At 34.2% G+C, this 23,414-nt stretch overlaps 1 protein-coding gene across 2 annotated transcripts in view; it reads right to left on the minus strand.

Annotated features, from left to right (window-relative positions):
- Nucleotides 1-23,414, minus strand: part of LOC126880447 (synaptogenesis protein syg-2-like) — an 832,444-nt gene that overhangs the window by 16,380 nt on the left and 792,650 nt on the right. For both annotated transcript variants that reach the window (XM_050644308.1, XM_050644310.1), the window contains one exon: nt 5,273-5,388. In XM_050644308.1, coding sequence (XP_050500265.1) covers nt 5,273-5,388 — 116 coding nt within the window. The remainder of the gene's footprint in view (nt 1-5,272; nt 5,389-23,414) is intronic.

Below are 23,414 nucleotides of genomic sequence, written 5' to 3' on the forward strand. Positions count from 1 at the left end.
TTTTTCAAATTTACGGGTCTATTGACTATATGAGGCAATAAAATCCCGTTAACATTGTAGTTCCTTTTAACTCTCGTAATTTGAACATAATCAATAGCCTATATTCGGAGTACATTTAATTAAACCTGCTTATAATATGATCTGTTGGTTTAATTTTTTTAAATAAGCGCCGTGACGCATTTAGCCACTTAACCTATGGTGTTAAATAGATCACTCGCGAGGGGGTTCACATGCGTAGTCACTCTATCCCGATATTTCTCAGTGTATCGTTGTATTTCACTTTTGATGGTGGTGAATTCTAGGTCTTTTTGGTTCTATATGTGATAGATGTATTCTGTTGGTATAATAAACACAAAAATGAAATTTTAAGTTATTACACCTTTGAACGGGATGTACGGAATAATCTTAGAAAGTATGGTAGGTATAGTCTCTAAAAACAAAACATCAACGAAAGTCAACGAAATTTGTTTACAGAACTATACTAATATTCATTAACATAAATATAAATATACAACACTGATCGAGGATCATAATTTTCATTAATACATCATCTAATTAAGACAGGTCTTATCTTATGGATATCACAATGTCTTCGGGTCTTTAATTGGCGCATTCACCATTTTTTCTAACGACAATAAATTTCTTCAAAACTACTACCGAGTAAAAGATTTATATAAATCAGTAGAAAAATAATAGCTACACCTATGTATGTCACATTCAACCCATCAAAACAAAATAGGGAAGAATACAAAATAGCGAGAAACAAAGCCAACGCAACAAATAAAAAGAAGAAAAATGACTGGTTAATTGAAAAGCTGGAGGATATTGAAAAAGACAAAAAAAAAATCATAAAATAAAACAATCTTATAAAAAAAGTCAGAGCAACAAAAAATACGTCCAGCATTAAAGCAGGAGGACTAGAACACCAAAAAGCAGAAACCACGTTTGAAGACTAACAGATCAGCAGAATATGGAAAGAATATTATGAAAAAAATGCTATTCACTACGGAGAAAACACACTGCGATAAAGAAGTAAGACCAATAGTACAAGAAAACGACAAAGTAGAAATTCTCACAGAAGAAAAAATACAAAAAGAAATTAAAAACCTCCCAAACAGAAAAGCAGCAGGATAAGATGAAATAGCAGTGGAATTATTAAAATACGGAGGAAGAGAATTACATAAAGAAACAAACCGGCTAATACAACAAATATGGACACAAAACAGAAAACCAGACCATTGGAACAGAGGTATAATAGTACCTATATATAAAAAAGGAGATCGAGAGTAGTCGAGAATTACAGAGCAATAACTTTATTGAACACCGCATATAAAATTATGGCAAACATCATAAACATGAGACTTAAATTATGCGCTGAACGAATATCAGGAGAATAAAAAAACGGGTTCAGACAGGGAACATCGACAATTAATTCCATACATACAGTGGAGTAAATAATTCAAAAATCGAGAGAATACAACAGAGAATCACACCTAATATTCATAGATTTCAAAAGCGCTTTTGACACAATTAATCGGACGAAAATGATGGAGGACTTAGAGAATCTTGGAATCCCAGAAATATTAAGACATATTTATGCTAACAGCTTCTAAGGAGATCAGTGTAAACAAAGGCATGAAACAAGGTGACTCCATCTCACAAACACTATTTAACCTGATGTTGGAAGTAATAATAAGGAGGACAAACTTTGCAAACAAAAACATTATTACAGATCAACTTAAACTAGTAGCATATGCAGATGATCTAGTCATCATAGCGAAGACGAAGATGACACTTATATAAAAGCAGGTGAAAAATTAGATAAGAAAGCGAAGAGAATAGGGCTAGAGATAAACCAGAACAAAACAAAATACATGACGATAGAGAAGGACGACAAAACAACTCAGAAATATCTAATATCACCGAACTATAAATTTGAAACTATATCCACCTTTAGCTACTTGGGAGTAACAATATAGCCCAGTAAATGAACGGGAAATTCGGCGATACCGTGTAATTTTCAGGGGCAACTCCGAATTGTATGAAAATTTGGATTTAGGTTCAACTTACCCTCCACTTCAAAGTTGAATTTGTGCCGTTGGTTGCTTTTACTTGGGGGGTGACAGTCACCCCTTCTCGGGGGTGAAAAAACATACGTTAAAGATAAGACCGGAAATGGATAAATTGACTGATTTTAAGCAACTTTTGTTCTATAGAGTTTTTTACGTAAGTCAATACTTTTCGAGTTATTTGCCATTGAAAATGTTGATTTTTCGACAAAAAATACGTTTTCAGACGGTTTTTCGCAAATAACTCAAAAAGTAAATATTTTATCGAAAAAAATATCCTTACAAAGTGTAGCTTATAAAAAACCCAAAAAAAATGGTGTATCAGTAAAGTCTATCAATCAAATAAAAACAAAGTTGTAGCTCATGAAAAATACGTTCTTTTTCGTCTAATTCCAAATCGAATATTTCAAGGTGAAGTCACCGAAAAATTAAGCACTTTTCGGGAAAAACCCATTTAATCTTTTTTAAAGTGTTTATAAAAGCTTTGTTTCAATTGTTAATAAAAGTTTTAGCATTAAAAATAAGCGAGTTACGCTCAAAATAAAGTTGGCCCTCTTTTTTTTTTGTGAAAAATCATGAAAATCTCGCCGTGTTTAGCTCCACAAATAAAACTAATCGCTACCGCTTTACAAACGATTTACTTACCTATCTATTTTTTATCTGATCTGTCAGTCTCACCGGTTTAAAGTGTTTATTTTTGAAAGGGTTATAATTGAAAAAGCTTGAATGGGCCACTAATCACGAGTGTATGCAAATTTTGAACAGCCATATCTTAACCAATTTTTGCCTTACGGAGAAACAAAATGAAACTAGCATATTTACAATAGTAAAACCTACATTGTTTTACTCTTTAAGATTTTTCTTATCACTAATAATTTTTAAGTTATTTTGAAAAAATTAAAATTTTTCAAAATTTTTTTTTACTATAAAACCAAATGTTTTCGAAAATAAGCAATTCAAACCAATGAAACTTACAGATCATATAAACAATACGCATAAAATTAAAATACATGGTAAAGCCAAACGATTAATTTCATTTAGGGTGCTAAATAGAGGGAGGTTTTCACGATTTTTTTTACCAAAAAAAGGGGCCAACTTTTTTTTTCAGTGTAACTCGTTTATTTTTGATGCTGTTAACTTTTGTAAAAAACAAATAATAAACTTTTTTTCGATACTTTAAAAATGTTAATAAGGTTTTCCCGAAAAACCCTTATTTCTTCGGTGATTTCGCGTTGAATTATTCGATTTGGAATTGGACGAATTAGAACGTATTTTTCATGAGCTACAACTTTGCTTCTACTCAATTTTTAGACTTTACTGGTACACCATTTTTTTCGTTTTTTTAGAAGCTACACTTTTGCTAAAAATATTTTTTTCGATAAAATATTTACTTTTTGAGTTATTTGGGAAGAACGGTCTGAAAACGTAGTTTTTTTGTCGAAAAATCAACATTTTAAATCGAGAATAACTCGAAAAGTATTGACTTACTTAAAAAACTTTATAGAACAAAAGGTGCTTAAAATAAGTCAATTTATCCATTTCCGACCTTATTTTAAACACATGTTTTTCACCCCGCAGAAGGGGGTGTAAATGTCACCCCCAAGCAAAAGCATCCTACGGCACAAATTCAACTTTGAAGTGGAGGGTAAGTAAAACCTAAATCCAAATTTTCATGCAATTTGGAGTTGCCCCTGGAAATTACACTCCAAAACGGTCATTTAGTGGGCTAATAGGGAAAACGAAAAAAAAAAACAGAGGACAGAATTCTGAAAGGTAAAAAACATATGGAATGAATAGAAATCTGCTGAGAAGCAAGACTCTACAAGTAAGAGAACAAAGATGAACCTATATAAGACTTTAATAAGACTTGTTGTTACATATGGGATGGAAACAACAACGATTAATAAGAAAGAGAAAGACAGCCTTCTGAAATTCGAAAGAAAAATAATGAGAACAATACTGGGCCACCACGCAACAAGAGAGAGAGAGAGATAAGTATGAATAAAAACAAATGCAGAAAGTGAAAAAGAATTAAAGAGAGAAAATATAGTCAGATACCTATATTAAATCTCTTCGCTTAGAATGGATAGGACATATTATATAGCGACGCCCACAATCAGATATGTTGAGAAGGATAACTAACTAGACAGTACTATGGCCCAGGTGTAGAGGAAGCCTCAGAAGAAGATGGCTGGATGATGTAGAAGACATAAGATCAATGAATGTGAACGACTGGAAAGATCAGTGCAAGGACAGGAAGAAATGGAAAAGAATCACGACAACAGCGAAGACACACAGCAAGCTATAAATAACAGAAGTAATCCACCTCATCCAAGAATAGGATTTTGAATAGCATGGCGTAAGCTATAATCCGTAGGGATTGTAATGCTTAATGAATGAATGAATGAATGAGTGAATGAACGAATGTCACATTAAATACACAGAAAGTTTACTAAAACTTTTAAAATTGTATCAAATGTCAGTACTTGGACTATGATGATAATAAACATATTAGAAAATGACTAATTGAAAATGATTAATTGAACAAGTTGAAAAGTTTAAATATCTAGGATACAAGAACTTGAGCTCAGAATATGAAGTCAAATGTAGGCTAGAAGTCAAATGTAGTCAAATAAAAAAAGGCCAGAAACGTATTTCTAAAAATGAGACAATTTTTCACACCGAAATTTTATTTTTTAATTATTTTGTTTCTATAATACTAATAGTTTCCCTTTCAGAAACGAAGAAATCAGGAGAAGAACAAAGGTGACTGACGGCTTCGAGAGGATAGCCAGGTTGAAGTGGAGATGGGCAGGACACATAGCCAGAATGATAGATGGGCAATGGACGAAGAGGTTATTGGAATGGAGGCCAAGAGAAGACAAGAGAAGCGTCGGTCGACCGCCTACAAGATGGACTGACGACTTAAGAAAGGTAAATAAAAACTGGATGAGAGCGGCGCAGGATAGATCGGGTTGGAAACGAGGGGAGGAGGCCTATGTTCAGCAGTGGACTTTTGAGGCTGGATGATGATAAATAGTTTCACTTGTGTCGTTAATTACTCCTCTTATTATAGGGAAGAGGCGAGATATAAACATGTAGAAGCTGTCAGTACCATGTAAAAAATTTAAAAACCAAATAATATCTACTTATCTGTACAATTTATTTCACTGGAATCTTACTTTATCACTAATCCCACTTACCTGTTTATTTGCGATAGATATTGATGGAGTACAGTTAAGCTGATGCCGACTGTTTCCATCTAAACTAGTGTAGAGGCGCTCTGGTCGAGGTAGAGTGCTTTGTGTTGATTCGGTACCTGAAGATTGAAAAACGGTTGAAATTGACTACATGTAGTAGGTCAAAACATTGTTTATTTTTGTGTTTTTCCTGATAAAAATGTCCTTATACACTTTTTTATATATCAAATCCTTTATCTTTGAAATCTGTTATGGTATACGAGGCAATGAAGCACTAAAACGACAAAACTTACTCATTTTCCGCAGCAAGATGAAGTTAGAGAGCAAGATCACACTACTAATAAATTTTGAGTAAGACGAAATAAGGTTGGTGTGATTATTACCTGTTATTTGTTACTTGTTATCTATTATTTGTTTATATTTCTATCTTGATCTTAAGAGTTTTCGTTGTCTCTCAAAGAACACAAAGAGCTGCCCTTTTTGGAAAATTGCTTTCTTCGTTTTTTGAAGTTATACTTCTTTACGATCGAGGGGAAAATTTTATAATTGCCTGACGCATGCGCAGACAGACAGTATGTAGTTCGTTGCCAATTTTTCAAATTATGTATCAGCGCAAATAAGCCATTTAAATAATATATTACTGTTTTTTAGTAAATGTATTATTTATTATAATTTTTGTGTATTTGGATCTGTCTTCTTTGGGCGTAAAATAATAAAATATCTATTTTTATATTTCACTTGTCACCGTGATGTGTAATTATGTATATCCGAAACGTCAATAACATGCGCCTTGATAGCCTGGATGGTAGAGCATTGGACCAAAGATCGAGAGATCGCGAGATCGCGGATTCAACTCCCGGACGATTCATATTTTTTTTTGGCATTGTTAAGTTTTGGTTAATTTTTGGTAATTATTGTTAATTTTTTGTATTGTAACTGTTAAGTATATTTATTTCGTTGAAATTATATAATAGAAGTATAACTTCTTACGTGCGTACAAATTACACACACATTCTTTTTTTTTTATTCAATATTTCTGGTTTAGATCTAGAAACCATTATATGTTTTTTTCTTTTCCAAAATTTGATTTATTTTTCTGAGTTAGTAAGAATGATCCCAAAGGACCACCCCCACATATTTTCAGATTCTGAGCAACAAAGGCTTTGTTCTTTTTGTGTTACACCTGAGTGTTACATTTTGGTTGTTTTACAATAATAAAAAGAGACTATATTACTTACTACAAGTATGCAGTTAACGCTTGGGTTGAAAAATGTACATATTTTTTAAGTATAAAAGATATTAATTTATCTATCCGTATCCTGAATAAAGTACGTGCCTCCTAGTGGCGGGATATGGGCAACAGTACATTGGCTTATAGGGCAGTCCTTACAGTAGGGATCCTGGCCTATACAGAAAAATGCAGGCGGGTGTGGGGTAATACTGCACTTTGGTTGCATTGGTAATGTATTGGATAAACGTGCAGCGCAGGGTATCGGGTATGGTGCTGATAGAAAAAGCATTCAGGCATCAAATATCCAAAAAATCTTTTCGGCCAAAATAATGAAACCACCTTCTCCAACGCAATAAAAACTTGTACTGAAATGATGCCATCTCCTGAGGTAAAATATTCCGGAAGTAAAATGAGCCTCCGTTCGGATCTCCGGGTAAGGACTATCTCAGGGGGAACACCATTGCTGGTTAGAAAAATCAGGATAGGGTCTTGGAATCTTGGTGGTCTTACAGGTAAGGGTCTGGAGTTAGTGGATGCGCTCACACGAAGAAGAGTTCAAATTGCTTGTGTTCAAGAAACTAGGTGTAAAGGACAAAGGGCGAAAGAACTAGGTGAAGGATATAAATTGTGATATGTAACACTAAGAATAAGTATACTGTAAGTAGTAACACTAGAAATGGAGTTGGTATAATTGCTGATAGTGAAATGAAAGATAACGTAGTAGAAGTTGTAAGAACGAGTAATAGAACGATGACAGTGTTTGTAATTGATAAAAAGGCATTGAATGTTGTGTTGTATGCTCCTCAAACAGGTCTGGGTGAGAATGAAAGAAGAGCTTTCTATGACCAATTAGGAGACGTACTGAGTGATATTCCAGCAGAGGAGAAAGTTATAATAGGAGGTGATTTCAATGCACATGTGGGCCAAGCCAAGACAAGATATGAAACAATACATGGGGGATTAGGCTTTGGAACTAGAAATTAAGCTGGCGATGACATGCTTGAATTAGCAACCGCATTGGATATGGCGATTACACATTCTTTAAAAAGAGAGAAACTCAACTTATTACGTACAAAAGTGGAAAACATCAATCGCAAATAAACTACTTCAAGATAAGGAAAGAAGACACACGTGAATGCAAGGACTGCAAGGTAATAGTTATTGAGACAGTAAGCCAACAACATAAGCTGCTTGTTCTGGACATCGAAGTAAAAAAGCGAAACTAAACAAAAATATCGGAGAGGACCACAAAAAATCAAGTGGTGGATGCTAAAATATGAGAAAGAAGGTCTATTCAGGGAAAGAATAGTAGAAAAATTATGTTGGAACATCAAAGGAAATCCTAACACAATTTGGAGAAAAATGGTCAATATTATTAGAGAGACGGCTATTGAAATACTTGGGAAAACGTCAGGAAAGAAGTTTGAGGATAAAGAGACTTGGTGGTGGTCAAATGAAGTACAAAGAAAAATAAAAGAGAAGGGAAAATTAAATAAATTGTGGCAAGAAACCAGATCGGACATAGATCTTTAAAACTATATGGTCGCCAAAAAGGAAGCGAAAGTAGCAGTAGCAAAAGCAGAAGCGTATTCAAACCTATACGATCAACTTGATACCAGGGAAGACGAAGCAAATATATATAAAATAGCCAAACAGAGAGTAAAGAAAGCAAGAGATTTTAATCAGAATAGATGTATCCGACATGAAAATAATAAAATACTAATTCACGAAAAGGATGTCAAAAAGAGATAAAGAAAGTATTTTGACAGTTTATTAAATGAAGAATTTGACAGACAGCCTGTGGAGCTAACGGAGACAGTAACAGCAATGGTTACCAGAATAACAAACGAGGAAGTGGCTCAAGCGCTTCAAAAAATAAAGGAAGGGAAAGCAGTCAGACCAGATGATATTCCTGGGGAAGTATGGAGAGCATTGGGACAGACAGGAATAAGTTCGCTAGCAGGTCTTTTTAATAGAATTATGGAAGTTGGACAAATGCCAGACGAATGGAGAAGCAGTATATTAGTACCTGTGTACAAAAACAAGGGAGACATACAACAATGTACAAACTACAGGGCTATAAAACTACTTAGCCACACCATAAAAATATGGGAGAGAGTAATTGATAGACGGATAAGTGAAGAAACCGAAATATCCGATAATCAATTTGACTTTATGCAGGGCAGATCAACAACAGATGCAATTTTTATTGTAAGGCAACTGATTGAAAAATACAGGAATAAAGAGACCAACGCTCATATGGTTATTAATTGATCTTGAGAAAGCATATGATAGAGTCCCTTGAGAGATTCTGTGGTGGGCACTCAATAAGAAAGGAGTCCCTGGTGAATATGTAAAGATTGTGAGAGATATGTATGAGGGAGTAATGACTAGTGTTAGGACAGGTATGGGAGAGATTGATAAATTTCAGGTGAAAGTAGGACTGCACCAAGGCTCGGTGCTTAGTCCGTATTTATTCTCATTAGTTTTGGACCAGATAACAGCGAAACTCCATGGTAGCATTCCATGGTGCCTAATGTATGCTGATGATGTAGTGTTAATAGGAAATAGTGAAAGAGACTTAGAACAAAAACTGGAACAGTGGAGAAAAGCTGTGGAGGAAAAAGGTTCAAAACTTAGTAGGACAAAACCAGAGTATTTGGAATGTTCATTTAAAGATGGAGTTACTACAAATAAAATGGTATATTTGGATGGTGAAATAATTGAGGAAAGCAATAGTTTTAAGTACCTAGGATCGGTATTACAGAGTAATGGAGAATTAGATGGAGATGCATGCAGTAGAATTAGGGCTGGATGGATGAAGTGGAAAGAAGCGAGTGGTGTGTTGTGTGACAGAAAAATTCCAATGACGCTGAAGGGAAAATTCTGAAGGTGTGGCACCAATTGATGCCAAAATGAGAGAGCATAGGTTCAGATGGTTTGGTCATGTTCAACGTCGAGACGTTAATCACCCAATACGAAGAATAGCTGAAGTGCAGATTCCTGAATGGAGTAGGAGAGGAAGACAAAAGAAGACCTGGAGGGAGACGATAAGGCAGAACATGTTGGTAAAGGAGATTAACATTGATATGACCCAAGATAGAATTGTGTGGAGAAATGCAATTAGGGAAGCCGACCCCGCATAAGGATAAGGCAAAGACAATGATGAAAAGATATTAATTTAAAGAAGATTACTTTGAAAACAATTACCCGAGTTATACTTTCAGGAACATTTGTAGTTTTTCACAACAACTAAAAACTGAATGCAGAAACAGTTAAATAAATTTTGAAAGAAACATACTTTACTCCACAGTTAATATTCTTTTATAAACGAGTATTTTTCCTTAATATTTAGTTGTAGAACACGCTGCAATGTTTCCCGATTCAAGCGAATTTGAGCCAGTTCACCATTGACATAAAAATGAAGCCTCCAGTTCCATCTCAGAATAATTGGTAATCAAATCTTCTGCGACAGGTTGTACGGATAGTGTTTTATTCAACGGTTCCACTTTCATAATCAATATTGGTCATACACCTTTGTTGAACTGAAAGTATCCCTCTTTTTCGCTTTCAGAAAATTCAACACTGCCCTGTTCCACTTTTCTGGTTTGGCTAGAGCCATTTTGTTGAATACCCAGTTTAGATTTGTGTTACAAAACTGCAACGAATTAGTATTTTTTGTGGTTTTTGGTATCGTTCTAATTTTCTTGCATAGTTACTATTCCGATTTCATTATCGTGGAGGAGGCTGTGTAACGATTCAAAAAACTTCATCTAATTCAGAAAGCAGTAACTTTTATTCGATCCTGTAGTTTTTTCTAATGTTTCAAACTACGTTTGAAATTTATATTTTCGATTGGTGGTTTGTTACTAATTTCCATCTCAAAACCTTTGAACTAAAGTACTTGGCGTTATTAGTGAAATTAAACCATTTGTTTACAATGAGATAATGAGAATGATAGTTATGAGAATGTTTATTTTATTCTTCTCAAATATCTTGGGCGAATCACTTAGAGTGGTTTTTAAATTAGGTAAGTCTTAACTAGAATTATTTATTTATATTGACGATCATTGAGAATCGAGATCAAATCAAATTGCGGCTCATAACTTTCTTTTAATTTTCTCGTTAGATCATACCATATCCCCATATATGAGATGGAAAAGAGATAATTGTCATTCCAGTTTATCATATTACAGAATTATGTCGAATTCTGCGGCCCACCAGTTAGGCGGAGCTGTATGGCTTTTCGTCGATACAGGTGATTTATACGTTATTTTGGTAGTAGTAATGGTTTGGATAATAAAGAAGTCTATTAGCAAGTTGTTATTAAAGATATAGTTCTAGTATGCCGATTAAACAGTGTTTTTGTGGTTTATAGAATTTTGGTAGGAACAGGACACCTGTAAGTTTTTAATTTTTTTGTTTATGTATCCTGCAGCAACAGATAAATAACTGAGCTAAATATTTCGATTTGGAGTACAATAGAAAAAAAGAAAATGTACCTAGTAGTGCTTTTGGTATTTTTACTTGTACCCAACAAAGTGCAGTGCTGGTGTTTTTTAATCATCGTTTTCTATTCGCTCCGAGCGTTAACAAAGTGTCAAAGTAAAATCGACCGACCTGATCATGGTGGCGGTTTTTTGAAAGGTTGTAAGAACGCTTTGGGTATGTTTAAATGAAACATTTAAAAAAAATGTCGTGTCTAGCTAGTGATATTATATATTAATATAAACAGAAAATAAAAACGCCCTTAATCTGATATAAATTCTTCACTCTCCAATATTTATTATCAGTTTGATTATGTATACATAACCTCACAACCGCAGTTTATGTCAATAAATCTTTATTAACGAAAAAGAAAATATTTTTGTTGCACTATCACTACAAAATAAAATATTTAAGTTTAACAAAATAATTCCATAAGACTCAATGTTAAAACGTCCTTACAAAATCCGACACCGTGTCACGTGACTGTGAATAGAGGGGAGACGCACGGACCCAATAGGTACAAGAGTGATTATATGTATGTAGAACATAACAATCGAAAAATACTACATATCACGATATAAATATGACCTAGGTAAATTGTAAATTCGTAAATTATATTTTTCTTGATAACATTCAATACCAAATTTAAGATCTTTACCAGGTCATCCAGGGAAAATTTTTATAAACTTTTTCTTATAAAAAAGTCTTAATAAGCAATGAAGATTTTTTTCTTGCTAGCTATAAGTTAATATGTCCATGTTTATACAGTAGAACGTCAATAATCCGGATTAATTGGGACCGGACCCCATACGGATTATCAAATTATCCGGATTATCAAAATTGGGCAGATTGCAATTGCGCGCAGCGGTCAGGGTTCTCAACAGGGTGTCTAAGTTTTATTTACTTCTTATTCATTTTGAACGGAAATTTTGCTAATTTTAAAAAATTAATTAATTAAAAAATTAATATATTATATATATTATATTATACAGTACAATTTTCAAAGGAGGAAGACCTAACCCTTCGGTCCAAACCTAACTTTCGGGTATTAGAGTGTAGAGTACCCCAGGAGGTATTTGACCGCTGCGCGCAATCACAATATACCGTCGAAATTACCTCAAAAAAGGCCAGTATACGCATTAAAGTACAACAAACGTTTTAAAATTTTATGTTTTCTCTTGTACAGTAAAGTGTCTAAAGGTGAAATTAATCAAAACATTTTTTTATGTTTAAACACTGTATTGTAATTAATTTATAATAGCAGCATGTCTACAGTAAAAACATCAGACACCATTTGGGCTTTTAAAACAATGTGTAAAATATTTTTGAACTACGGTAGAGGTTCGTTTTTCGCAGCTAAGTTCTTAATTTATTTTAAAAGAATCAGATATTTTTGCTAGATACAAATCCGCATTATTGACGGTCCAGATTTTTGACGTCCGGATTATCGACGTTCTACTGTAATGTTTTTTTATTTTCCTCGTATCAGTTTTATTTCTATTTCTGAGTTGGTAAGGCTACAACCAGACAACCGACACTTTACAGCGCTGTAAGAGCAGTAAAATGATGCGCAAAAAATGGGTCCCACGGTGAGTGTAGTGGATGGCCAGACAACGCTGTAAAATATCGCGCAGCAACATACCAATATGGAAAGTTTACATATCTGGGAGTAGAAATATATACCGACGGATCAGAAGACGGAGAAATACCGAAGAGAATAACGCAGGCAAACAGAGCTTATTTTGCCCTCTCCTATATATTTCGGTCTAAAAGTGTCCACGGAAATACAAAGATGAGAATCTATAAAACTTTAATTCGACCAATAACATGCTACGGCAATGAAGCCTGGGTCCTAAAAGAAACATCCAAAAACAAACTCGACACATTCGAAAGGAAAGTACTGATGAGAATACTAGGAACTGTGAGGGAAAACGGAATCTTCAGAAGTCAATACAACAACGAACTTTATCAACTTTATAAGGAAGCACCCCTATCAGACTTCATTAGAATACAAAGATTGCACTGAGCCGGACATGTGATAAGAATGGGAGAGGATAGGCTACCAAAAATAGCACTGAATGCTAGAATGCAGGGAAAGAGACCGGTTGGAAATCCAAGCACACGCTGGGAAGACAGAGTAAACAGCGACGCACAATCCCTTTTACGAGTCCGTTTATGGAGAAGAGCAGCCACAGACAAGCAAAGGTGGAGGCAAAAAATAAAGGAGGCCAAAACTCAATTGGGGCTGTAGTGCCGTAGAAGAAGAAGAAGAAGAAGAACATACCAATATAGAATAGGACCCATTTTTCGCGCTTTATTTTACTGCTCTTCTTCTTCTTCTTCTTCTTCTTCTTCTTCTTCTTTGTATGCCGTGCTTGTTTTCAAGCGTTGACTATCGTCGTATTAACAAGCTGATGAAATGTTTCTCGGTCGGCAGCTATAATTCCTACACGGTTAGATCTGTCAATTGTTTAATGTTACGCAGCCAGGCAGTTGATTTCTTCTAATCCAGCGTTTTCTTTCGATTCTTTCCTGAGTGATTAACCGGAGTAAATGATCTTTAGGTCCTCTCCTTATATGAACGAAGTATTGAACCTTTCTCATTTTTATGACTTTGATCAATTCTCGCTATTTTCCATGGTCTCCAGCACACTATCGTTGGATATGTGTGCTGTACACGGGATTCTGAGCATGCAATGGTAACACCACAACTCTAATGCTTTTAATTTATTGAGATTGCTGTTGAGATGCTCTTACAGCGCTGTAAATTGTCGCTTCTCTGGCCGTAGCCTGAGAATGATTCCAAAGAACCACCCCACATCTCTTCTGATTCTGAGCAACGAAGCCTTTGTTATTTTTGTGTTATACACCTGAGTGTTACAATATATTTGTTCGTTTTCTAAGGATAAAAAGTGACTATATGACAAGCCTGCAGATATCGTTTCGGTAGAAAAATATACACTTTTGTAAAGTATAGACTTTTAGACTAAGTTTTCAATATAATAGCAGATAAAACAACATTAAAAAATGTTACTCTACATCCTACCAGATTGAAAACAATGGGTACCTTCTCTGGTTACACCTCCGAGGCTTCTACAATTTGCAAGCCATAACGGTTGCTGAGACTAAGGAAGATGAGGGAATTTTACAATTTATAATTCACGTCCCATCTGCTCAGCGCGGTAAAGTTCTAACGAGAATGGTTCCCTTCGTACTCCAATCAGAGTAAACATGTAAATCAAAAATGAATAAACCATTTTCAATTTCGTTGAAACACGAAAATACAGCAGCATCATTATTTTCGTTCAATCAGAGAGTGCAGCAAGCACCTCTACCGGTTTCGAAACTTATTAGTCTCTCATCAGGAGGCACATATGCTGCTCTCTCTGACTCAACCAGGACAAACCCCGGCGTGCAGTGACGGATTGCAACAAACGAAATGGGAGGGATGCCCTAGCGGCAACTGCTAGCAAAAGACTAAGTTTTTAATCTAATAGCACATAAAACAACATAAAAAAATGTTAGTCTACATCCTTCCAGATTGAAAACAATGCAGTAGTCTCTCCGAGGCTACTACAATTTGCAAGCCATAACGAATGCTGAGACTAAGGAAGATGAGGGAATTTTACAAGAGTAGGTTCCCATTGTTTTCAATCTGGTAGGATGTAGAGTAACATTTTTTGATGTTGTTTTATGTGCTATTAAATTGAAATCTTAGTCTTTTGCTAGCAGTTGCCGCTAAGGAATCCCTGCCATTTCGTTCGTTGCAATCCGTCACTGCACGCCGGGGTTTGTCCTGGTTGGGTCAGAGAGAGCAGCATATGTGCCTCCTGATGAGAGGCTAATAAGTTTCGAAACCGGTAGATATGCTTGCTGCACTCTCTGATTGAACTAGAATAATGATGCGACTGTATTTTCGTGTTGCTACGAAATTGAAAATGGTTTATTCATTTTTGATATAGAGTTTTACTTTTAGGATCATTCTTAGTTTTTTTTTTACAATAACAACTAAAATTTTAGTGCAGAACAGTTAACTGGAATTTGAAAGAAACCTATTTTACTCCACTAATATTTTTTAAAATAAATGTTTTTCCTTAATACCTAGTTGTAGAAAAATGCTACAATGTTTCTTGATCCGAGCGAATTTAGCCAGTCACCATCGACATAAAAAAGATGCTTGGAATTGCCTCTCAGAATAATTGGTAATCAAATCCTCACCGACGAGTTATACGGATAGCGTTTTATTCAACGGTGAATTGTTGTGCTCTTTTGTCGACTTTAAACCCAATTCACTTAACAGATTTAAGAGAACCTCTCCAGCTTTTACTTGACACCACTTTGAACGATTGCTGTTTTATACTCGCTAAGGATGTACAGGGAATACACAGCATCGTCCTTCTTTCGGATTCGTAAATAAATCGAAAGATTCAGTTAATGCAAATCACACGTTTTTTAAGCTGGAAAGGGTGAGTCGAGAAAAAATACTTTTAAAAAGAAATGATAATTTGAAACAAGAAGGAGGTATTTTTAGAAATAAATTTATAAAAATAAAAAATAACTTTATATATTTTTGTTTTTTTTCTTCTTAAGTTGCCGTGCATTTCTGCGTAGGCGTCTACCATTGTCTTATCACGTGAGATGTTAGATAGTCAGGATTAAATTATTCTATCTTTAGCAGTATCGCGAATCATTTCATAGCTGTGGATTCCTGTCAATTGGGAAATATTACTCAGCCATGTCATCTTTCTACGTCCCAGACCTCTCTTACCCTCTATCGAGTACTAGTTGCTGAAAATGGTATCGTTCTTTTCGTAAGACATGCCCTAAGTATGCAGTCTTCTTATTTTCTATATAATGAAAAAGTTCCCTATCTTGGAAGTACGATCTTCTTAATAATTTTTCATTTTTAACCCTGTCCTTCCATGATATCCTAGGCATTCGGCGCATAGTTATCACTTTTCAAAAACTTCAAGTTTGTTAATGAATCTGACGTTTAGCGTCCACGCTTTCATTCCTTAGAACAGAACAGGCCAAACGTATAATTCTTTTACGAATTTTGTTGTGTATATTTCGGTACTCTACTTGGTCCAATCTAATTTCTCACTGACGGCTTTCTTCCATTATCTCTAATATTTCTTTAATCATAATCATAAGGGTAAGAACATAATAAGTGGGTCGAGGTGGAGGTGTAGGTCGCGGTAAATGCCACTAATTAAGTCGTGGTAGATGTCGACAGCACATAGCAAGGAGGTCAACTGCGCTGAGAGTCGAGCTAGAACCACTATGAAGTGAAGTAGTTTAATGAAATTTGAATGACAAAAAGACTGTGTTCTTGCGATTTTGTGTCACTCAAGTGATGATAGTGATGAAATGTCAGCTGTAACTAATCAGATCCTCCTTCATATTTCACAAATTTACTGAATTTAATAACTTTAGAAATTCAAAAATAAACTGAATACAAAAAAGGGATTATATGAAAAGTATCAACTAAGATAGCGCAGGTAATGGCAACTTGGCTTCGAACGGACCAATCGCAGGGAAGCATCCTTGTAGGCCGCGCAGTAAAAATCCATGTAAAACAAACTCATTTTATTTTCAAAAGCATCGATGTAAACCTCCTGGATGGCATCGCGCTAAACCTCCACCGCGACTTACCTGCTCTGTTCTCTTTCATTCAGTAAAATGTGTTTGATTTACATGGATGTCGACATCGACCGCGACCTCCACCTCCACCTCCACCTAGACCCACTTGTTCTGTTCTTACCCTAAATCAAATCATCATACACAGTTGCCATATTAGAAAATCTATTGTTTATTTATTCTGAAATTTTTAAGGTGATACAGTAGCGATCAACAGGTGGCAACAAACGCGGTCCAATATTGCGAAAGTTCTGCAAACTTTCAAAAGTGAGGCAACAGTGCGTGGGTAATTCGCCACACTGACAGTGACGTTTATACTATCAAAAACAATAATTTTTATACATATAGGCGCGAAATGTTGCCAAGTCAGTGACGTTCGATTTCTTGTTATAAAAAAATCGATTTTTAGTAGTTCCATGATTACACAAAATCTAGGCATGGGATAAAAAAGTTTATTTAAAGAAAGTGTATTTTTTTGTCTTTCTTAATGGCGGTACAGGCTCCTTTTTTCAATATTTTATTTAGTTGTAGAGTAATTTCCACATACCAACATACTTCTGAAATTGGGCTCTGTACCGCCATTCTTTATTATATTGCGAATATTTGTGCCAAATATCTCGACAAAATATTCAAAATTAGAGCCGCAATCTTGGAACGCGTTTGTTGCTACCTGTTGATCGCTACTGTTTCCTCTTAATTACTGAAATTAAAAACCAACTATAGCCTCATGTTTTCTTAACATTCTGTTTTTCGATTTATTCGCTCATGTTGGACCATAAAGTTAGGTACGTACTTTAACAACTAGCCATATTTTTCATCAATACAGGGTGTTTTTAAATAAGTATGGTAAACTTTAAGGGGTAATTCTGCATAAAAAATAATGACAACTTGCTTTATAAACGTACGTCCGCATCACTAAAGATGCTATGAAAAACGAGGTTCAGAAATGGCTGATAAAGAATCATCAAAATAAATGGAGAACCACTCAAGGGCAAATCCAGACTAAAAAAATAATCAAGAATATTGATAAAAAACTCTCGAACAGTTTGATGAACCTCAATAAACGAGAGATCACAACGGTCACTGAAATGGTGACTGGACATTGCCGTTTAGAAAATCACCTATACAAACTAGGTAAGGTGAATGAACCATGGTGCAGAAAGTGCGAAATGGAATAAGAGACTGCCATACAGTGCCATTGCAGTGTGCTAGGTGATGTAAGCCAGGACTTCAATAGTCAAATGAGGTTTGAACCAGAAGAGATCCTAAAACTACCAATAAGAAAACTGTTGGCCTTCGTTGAGGCCACAGGACTTATTAAAGTTTAAGAAGAAGAACAGGGTTTGGTACAAAGGTCTTATGAACAAGTGCCAGAGACTAACGAGTCTCGCCTGACTTAAGAAGAAGAAGAAAAAGAAACGTACGTCCGCAAATGATTTGTTTCTGAGATAGGGGTTGTTGAAATTGTTCTTATAAACTGACGATTTATTTATTACTTTAAAACCGATTGAGAATGGAATTTAGTGGGTTTTAAGACGTATTTTTGCGTATTTTTTGACATACAATTAAGAATTTAATATTTACCATTGTATGTCTAAAAATGCGCAATAACTACGTCTTAAAACCTACCAAATTTCATTTGCATATCTTAACCGGTTTTGGAGCAATAAATAAATTGTCAGTTTGTAAGAAAAATTTCAACACCCTCTATCTCGAAAACGAAGTAATTGCGGACATATGTTTATAAAGCAAACTGTATTTAGTTTTTGATGCAGAATTACTCCTTAAAGTTTGTCATACTTATTTAAAAACACCCTCTATTGATGAAAAACATTGTTAGATGTTAAAGTACCTAACTATTTTATGGTCCAACATAATCGAATGAATCGAAAAACATAATGTTGAGAAATTATGGGGTTGTAGTTGGGTTTTAATTTCAGTATTTTATAAATGCTAGAATATTATACAGAGTGATGTGAAATTTGAGAAAAAATTTTGATTTTTTAGTTTGATTAACACACCCGGTATACAATGAAAATTTACCTGTTTAGCAACAATAATATTACAGCGATATTTCAAAAGAATAAGGCTATAACATGTTAAAAAATTAACAAATTCGAAACATCAAAAACGACCCATGTTTAAGGTGAGCGGTTAATTTTGCCGGTGAGTGTATTATCGGTGTGTCTATTCACTGATCTGTGGTTACAACAAAGATAAGAGTGTAACACTAAAATGTAACAAATTAATGACAGTGTAGCAGGAAAAGGATGAATGTGGATATAAAAGTTTTGTGTAATATCGAAAAACAAATTTAAACATAAAAATATAATTTATTTTTTTATTACTACAAATAATATAAAAACTATAAAAATAATGATATGCAAGCAATGAGTATAGTCCATAGATATAAAGATAAATTACTGCACTTACCGCAGGAAATTTTATGGTGAAACTATTACTATTATTATTACCTATTACGTTTATATTAACAATGAATTCTGATAATTTGCTGCGGTAGGTGCATTTTCACTATTACAAGCAATAGCTCGTATAACACTATGATCGGCAAAAAGATTAGCCATATTAAATTTTTTATATAAAACAGTTACAGCTGGTATACTTCTAACAATAACAATTTGCTGGACCAAATATTTTAGGATAAAAAAATGATCACTGGGAACGTTTCTCGAAACAAATGGAACATGATTTTTATGAATGAACGAATGAATGGGAAAAGAAAAAAAGTATTTTGAAGCGCGTAAAATTTATTAATAACTAGCTTGCAAAGCTAAGAGCTTCAAAAGCTTAATAGTCTAAGATCCGAATATAGGTCGATCTGTACCCATCTTCTTGCGGGATGAAACATTGTTTTTATTAAGTTTCATACGTAGACAAATATTTCTAGCATGGGTTGCCTATCAAAATCGTGTCATAGCTATCCTTAGGTGGGGGATGGAGGGGGGGGGCGTAGGGTTTGAAATCAATATTTCAAGCACATTTTTTTTTGAAAGTATGGCAGAATTATTTTATTTTTATATTAAATAGGCATATTCAGTGCAATTCATAGATTATTCAAGAAAAAATTCAAGGAAAAATATTGAAAAATAAGCCAACGGTGGCAAATTTTTGAGGTCACACGTCAAAATATAATGAATTTTACGGTGAACATCAGAACTCATCATTGGATCATAGTAAACAAAAAATTCAAAAAGATGTTGTTAACTTAATGAGTTTTTTGTGGTAACGCTGTCCAGTTTTTTAGTTTTATCGACTTTTAATATCACTCAGAAGTCAAAACAACGAATTTTTATTTGCAAAAAAGGGTGATAATCAACATATCTATTATTGTTAAACAAAAAATATGAACAAAACAAATAATATCTTGACAGCGTTACCTCAAAGAATGCCTAACGAAAATATATACAAAATTTCAGGTGGGTCGGTCAAGTAGTTTTTGATTTACAATGTCTACAGCCTTTGAAAAAAGCAGTTTTGAGGAAAAAGCGTTTAAAGTACAGTAGAACCCCGATAAGTCGGCCCCCGATAACCCGGAAGTCCGGCTAACCCGGACCGATTTTCATCAGATAAACATTTTGATTTCCAATATTTTGTATTTTGACAACGACCCGATTTGGGCGTCGAAACGTTAATAAAATTATTTTTCAATTTAATTGTGGCTTCCCATCAAAATAGTTAATTATCAGACAAACCTTTCAACAATAAAAATGTATGTAATATAATATTTGACAGATAATGTGTATGTGTGTAATTTGAACTATACAATAGTAAAAATGACTCATAGCACACGCCGCAGAAACAACAGGCACCTGTCTGTAGTACCTATTCCTTTTTATTTCAAACTGTCTTAGCATTGTTTAGGAAAGACTATTTAAAAAATTCTTTTATAAACAATGGTCTTTAGTTTTCACTGTTCTTAAATAACATAACATCGTTGTGACTGTATTGTGTGTCTTGTATTGTCGGCTTCAGTTTGCTTACCTTTGTGTTTGGTGTTTTTTTTAGTAATTTTGATGTGTAGGTACTGTGCATATTTATAAATATATTTCATGTTATTTCAATTCTAAGGGAGTTTATCTGTAAGTATACCGTATTTTATTAATTTTTACCATATTCTCCGGCTATCCCGGATTTTCGATAACCCGGATCGGCCGCGGTCCCGATTAATCCGAGTTATCGAGGTTTCACTGTATTGTCAACTTTTATTTTCAATTTCTGTTTTGTCTGTCAAATCGTATAATAATGTACACCGGAATATCTTTTTGAATCGCGCAGTAATTTACAAAAGAAAATGAGAACAGCTGTTGACCGTTGTTAACTACGTTCAAGCGTGCTGGCGCGAACCTGCTGCAAAGCGAGTCGAATGAAGGAATATTCAACACTATTTCCCTACCCCCTCCCTTCGACTCGCTTTGCAGCAAATTAGCGCCAGCGTGCTTGAGCGTAGTGAGAAACAATCAACAGCTGTTCTCATTTTCTTTTGTAAATTACTCAACGATTCAAAAACGTATTCCTGTGTGCATTACTCTACAATTTGACAGACAAAAGAGAAATTGAAAATAAAAGTTGACAATACTTTAAACGCGTTTTTCTCAAAACTGATTTTTTCAAAGGCTGTAGATTGTAACTCAAAAACTACTTGACTGACCCACCTGGAATTTTGCATATATTTTCTTTAGACATTCCTTGAGGTAATGCTGTCGAGACATTTTTTATTTTATGCATATTTCTTGTTTAACAATAATAAGAATGTTGATTTCACCCTTTTTTGCAAATAAAAATTTGTTGTTTTGACTTCTGAGTGATATCAAAAAGTCAAAAGTCGATAAAACTAAAAAAACTGAACAGCGTTAACTCTAATAACTCATAAGTTAATAAAATATTTTTGAATTTTTTGTTTAATGTGATCCAATGATGAGTTCTGACGTCCACCGCAAAATTCATTATATTTTGAGGTGTCACCTCTTTGACAACGCTGGCTTATTTTTCAATATTTTTCCTTGAATTTTTTCTTGAATAATCTATGAATTGTATTAAATATGGTTATTTAATTTAAAAATAAAATAGTTCTGCCATACTTAAAAAAAATGACACGATTTTGATAGGCAACCCATGCTATAAATATTTGCCTATGTATGAAATTTAATAAAAACAATGTTTCATCCGGCAAGCAGATGGGTACAGATCGACCTATAATCGGACCTCGTACTATAAGGTATCACTATAAAGATGATCCCATTTTAATTGAAAAATATTTTCTTATTTAAAGTTAAAAAAAAAACTTGGTTGAAAGTTGAAAAATATTTTTATGTATACTTGAAAAAACATTTAGAACGGCACATTGGGATTTCACAAAAACACACTGAACAATTTGATCATGGTAAGGTTTAAGCACCTACCATCTAGAGTGGAGGCGACTGACAGAATGAACTCTTTCATTTCAAATCTTGACCATAGTTTACAATTTTCTACACACTTCAAAAACACGTTTCTTTTCCTATTGTGTGTGTGTGTGTGTGTGTGTGTGTGTGTGTGTGTGTGTGTGAAAAAATGGCTTGGATGCGAGTCCGTTAGCCACAGATTTTTATTTTATTTTTACCTCAATTTATTAGTTTTGTTATATTTATACGTATTTCACTTAAATGATTATATTTGTTTCTTTCAAATATAATCATTTAAGTGAAATACGTATAAATATAACAAAACTAATAAATTGAGGTAAAAATAAAATAAAAATCTGTGGCTAACGGACTAGCATCCAAGCCATTTTTTCACACACACACACACACACACAATAGGAAAAGAAACGTTTCTTTTCCTATTCATTTATTTGTCATAAGTGTGAAAAGAAACATAAAAAAGATCAGTCTTTTTCAATGATTTTTATCGTCTGGAAATTTATAAAAAGTTAAGGAGAACAAAGGTGAAGGAATTAATAGAGCCAAAATACATATAAATAGATACACAATTCTTCTTGAATGATTTTTATCGTCTGAAAATTTATAAGAAGTCAAAGAAGGAAGGTAAAAGAACTAATATAACCAAAATACATATAAATAGATACACAATCCTTCTTGAATGATTTTTATCGTCTGAAAATTTATAAGAAGTCAAAGAAGAAAGTTAAAAGAACTAATAGAACCAAAACACATAGAAAAAGATGCACAAGACTTTATAAAGCCAGTGCAAGACCAATAATGACATGCATCAGAAACCATACCCAACACAGCCACAATATAACGACTAGGTACTGGAAACTGCAGAAACGAGAGTACTGAGAAGAATTACAGGAAATACGCCGAGGGATCTAAAGAGAAATGCAGACATTAAGGGCCGGTTTTTCAGTGCTGGGTTAACCTATTTATTTTTCGGTCACCGAAATATTCATGGTTAATTAGTTTTTCAGTACTAGGTTAGAGTTTAAACTCGTTTAAGTTAACCAAGATTTTAACCGATCCTCGTTAGATGGTTTAACTCCGAATTTTGCGGTTACGCTTGCGCATGGGTGCAGTAAATGCATCATATTTATTTTTGAAGTTATACTTCTTTAGGCCCGATTGAGAGTAAAATTTCATAATACTGCGCGCATGCGCACACAGACAGTATGGCGTTTAGTTGCTAAATCTGTCTAGTTATGTATAAATATATCAGTGCAAGAAAAGGTGTGAAAAGAATATATTAGTGTTTTTAGTAAATATATTATAATTTTTGTGTCTTTGGATTTGTCTTTCTCAGGAGTAAGATGAGTATTATTAAAACGTTTTA

Source organism: Diabrotica virgifera, chromosome 2, assembly GCF_917563875.1.
Source record: "Diabrotica virgifera virgifera chromosome 2, PGI_DIABVI_V3a".
NCBI lineage: Eukaryota > Metazoa > Arthropoda > Insecta > Coleoptera > Chrysomelidae > Diabrotica > Diabrotica virgifera.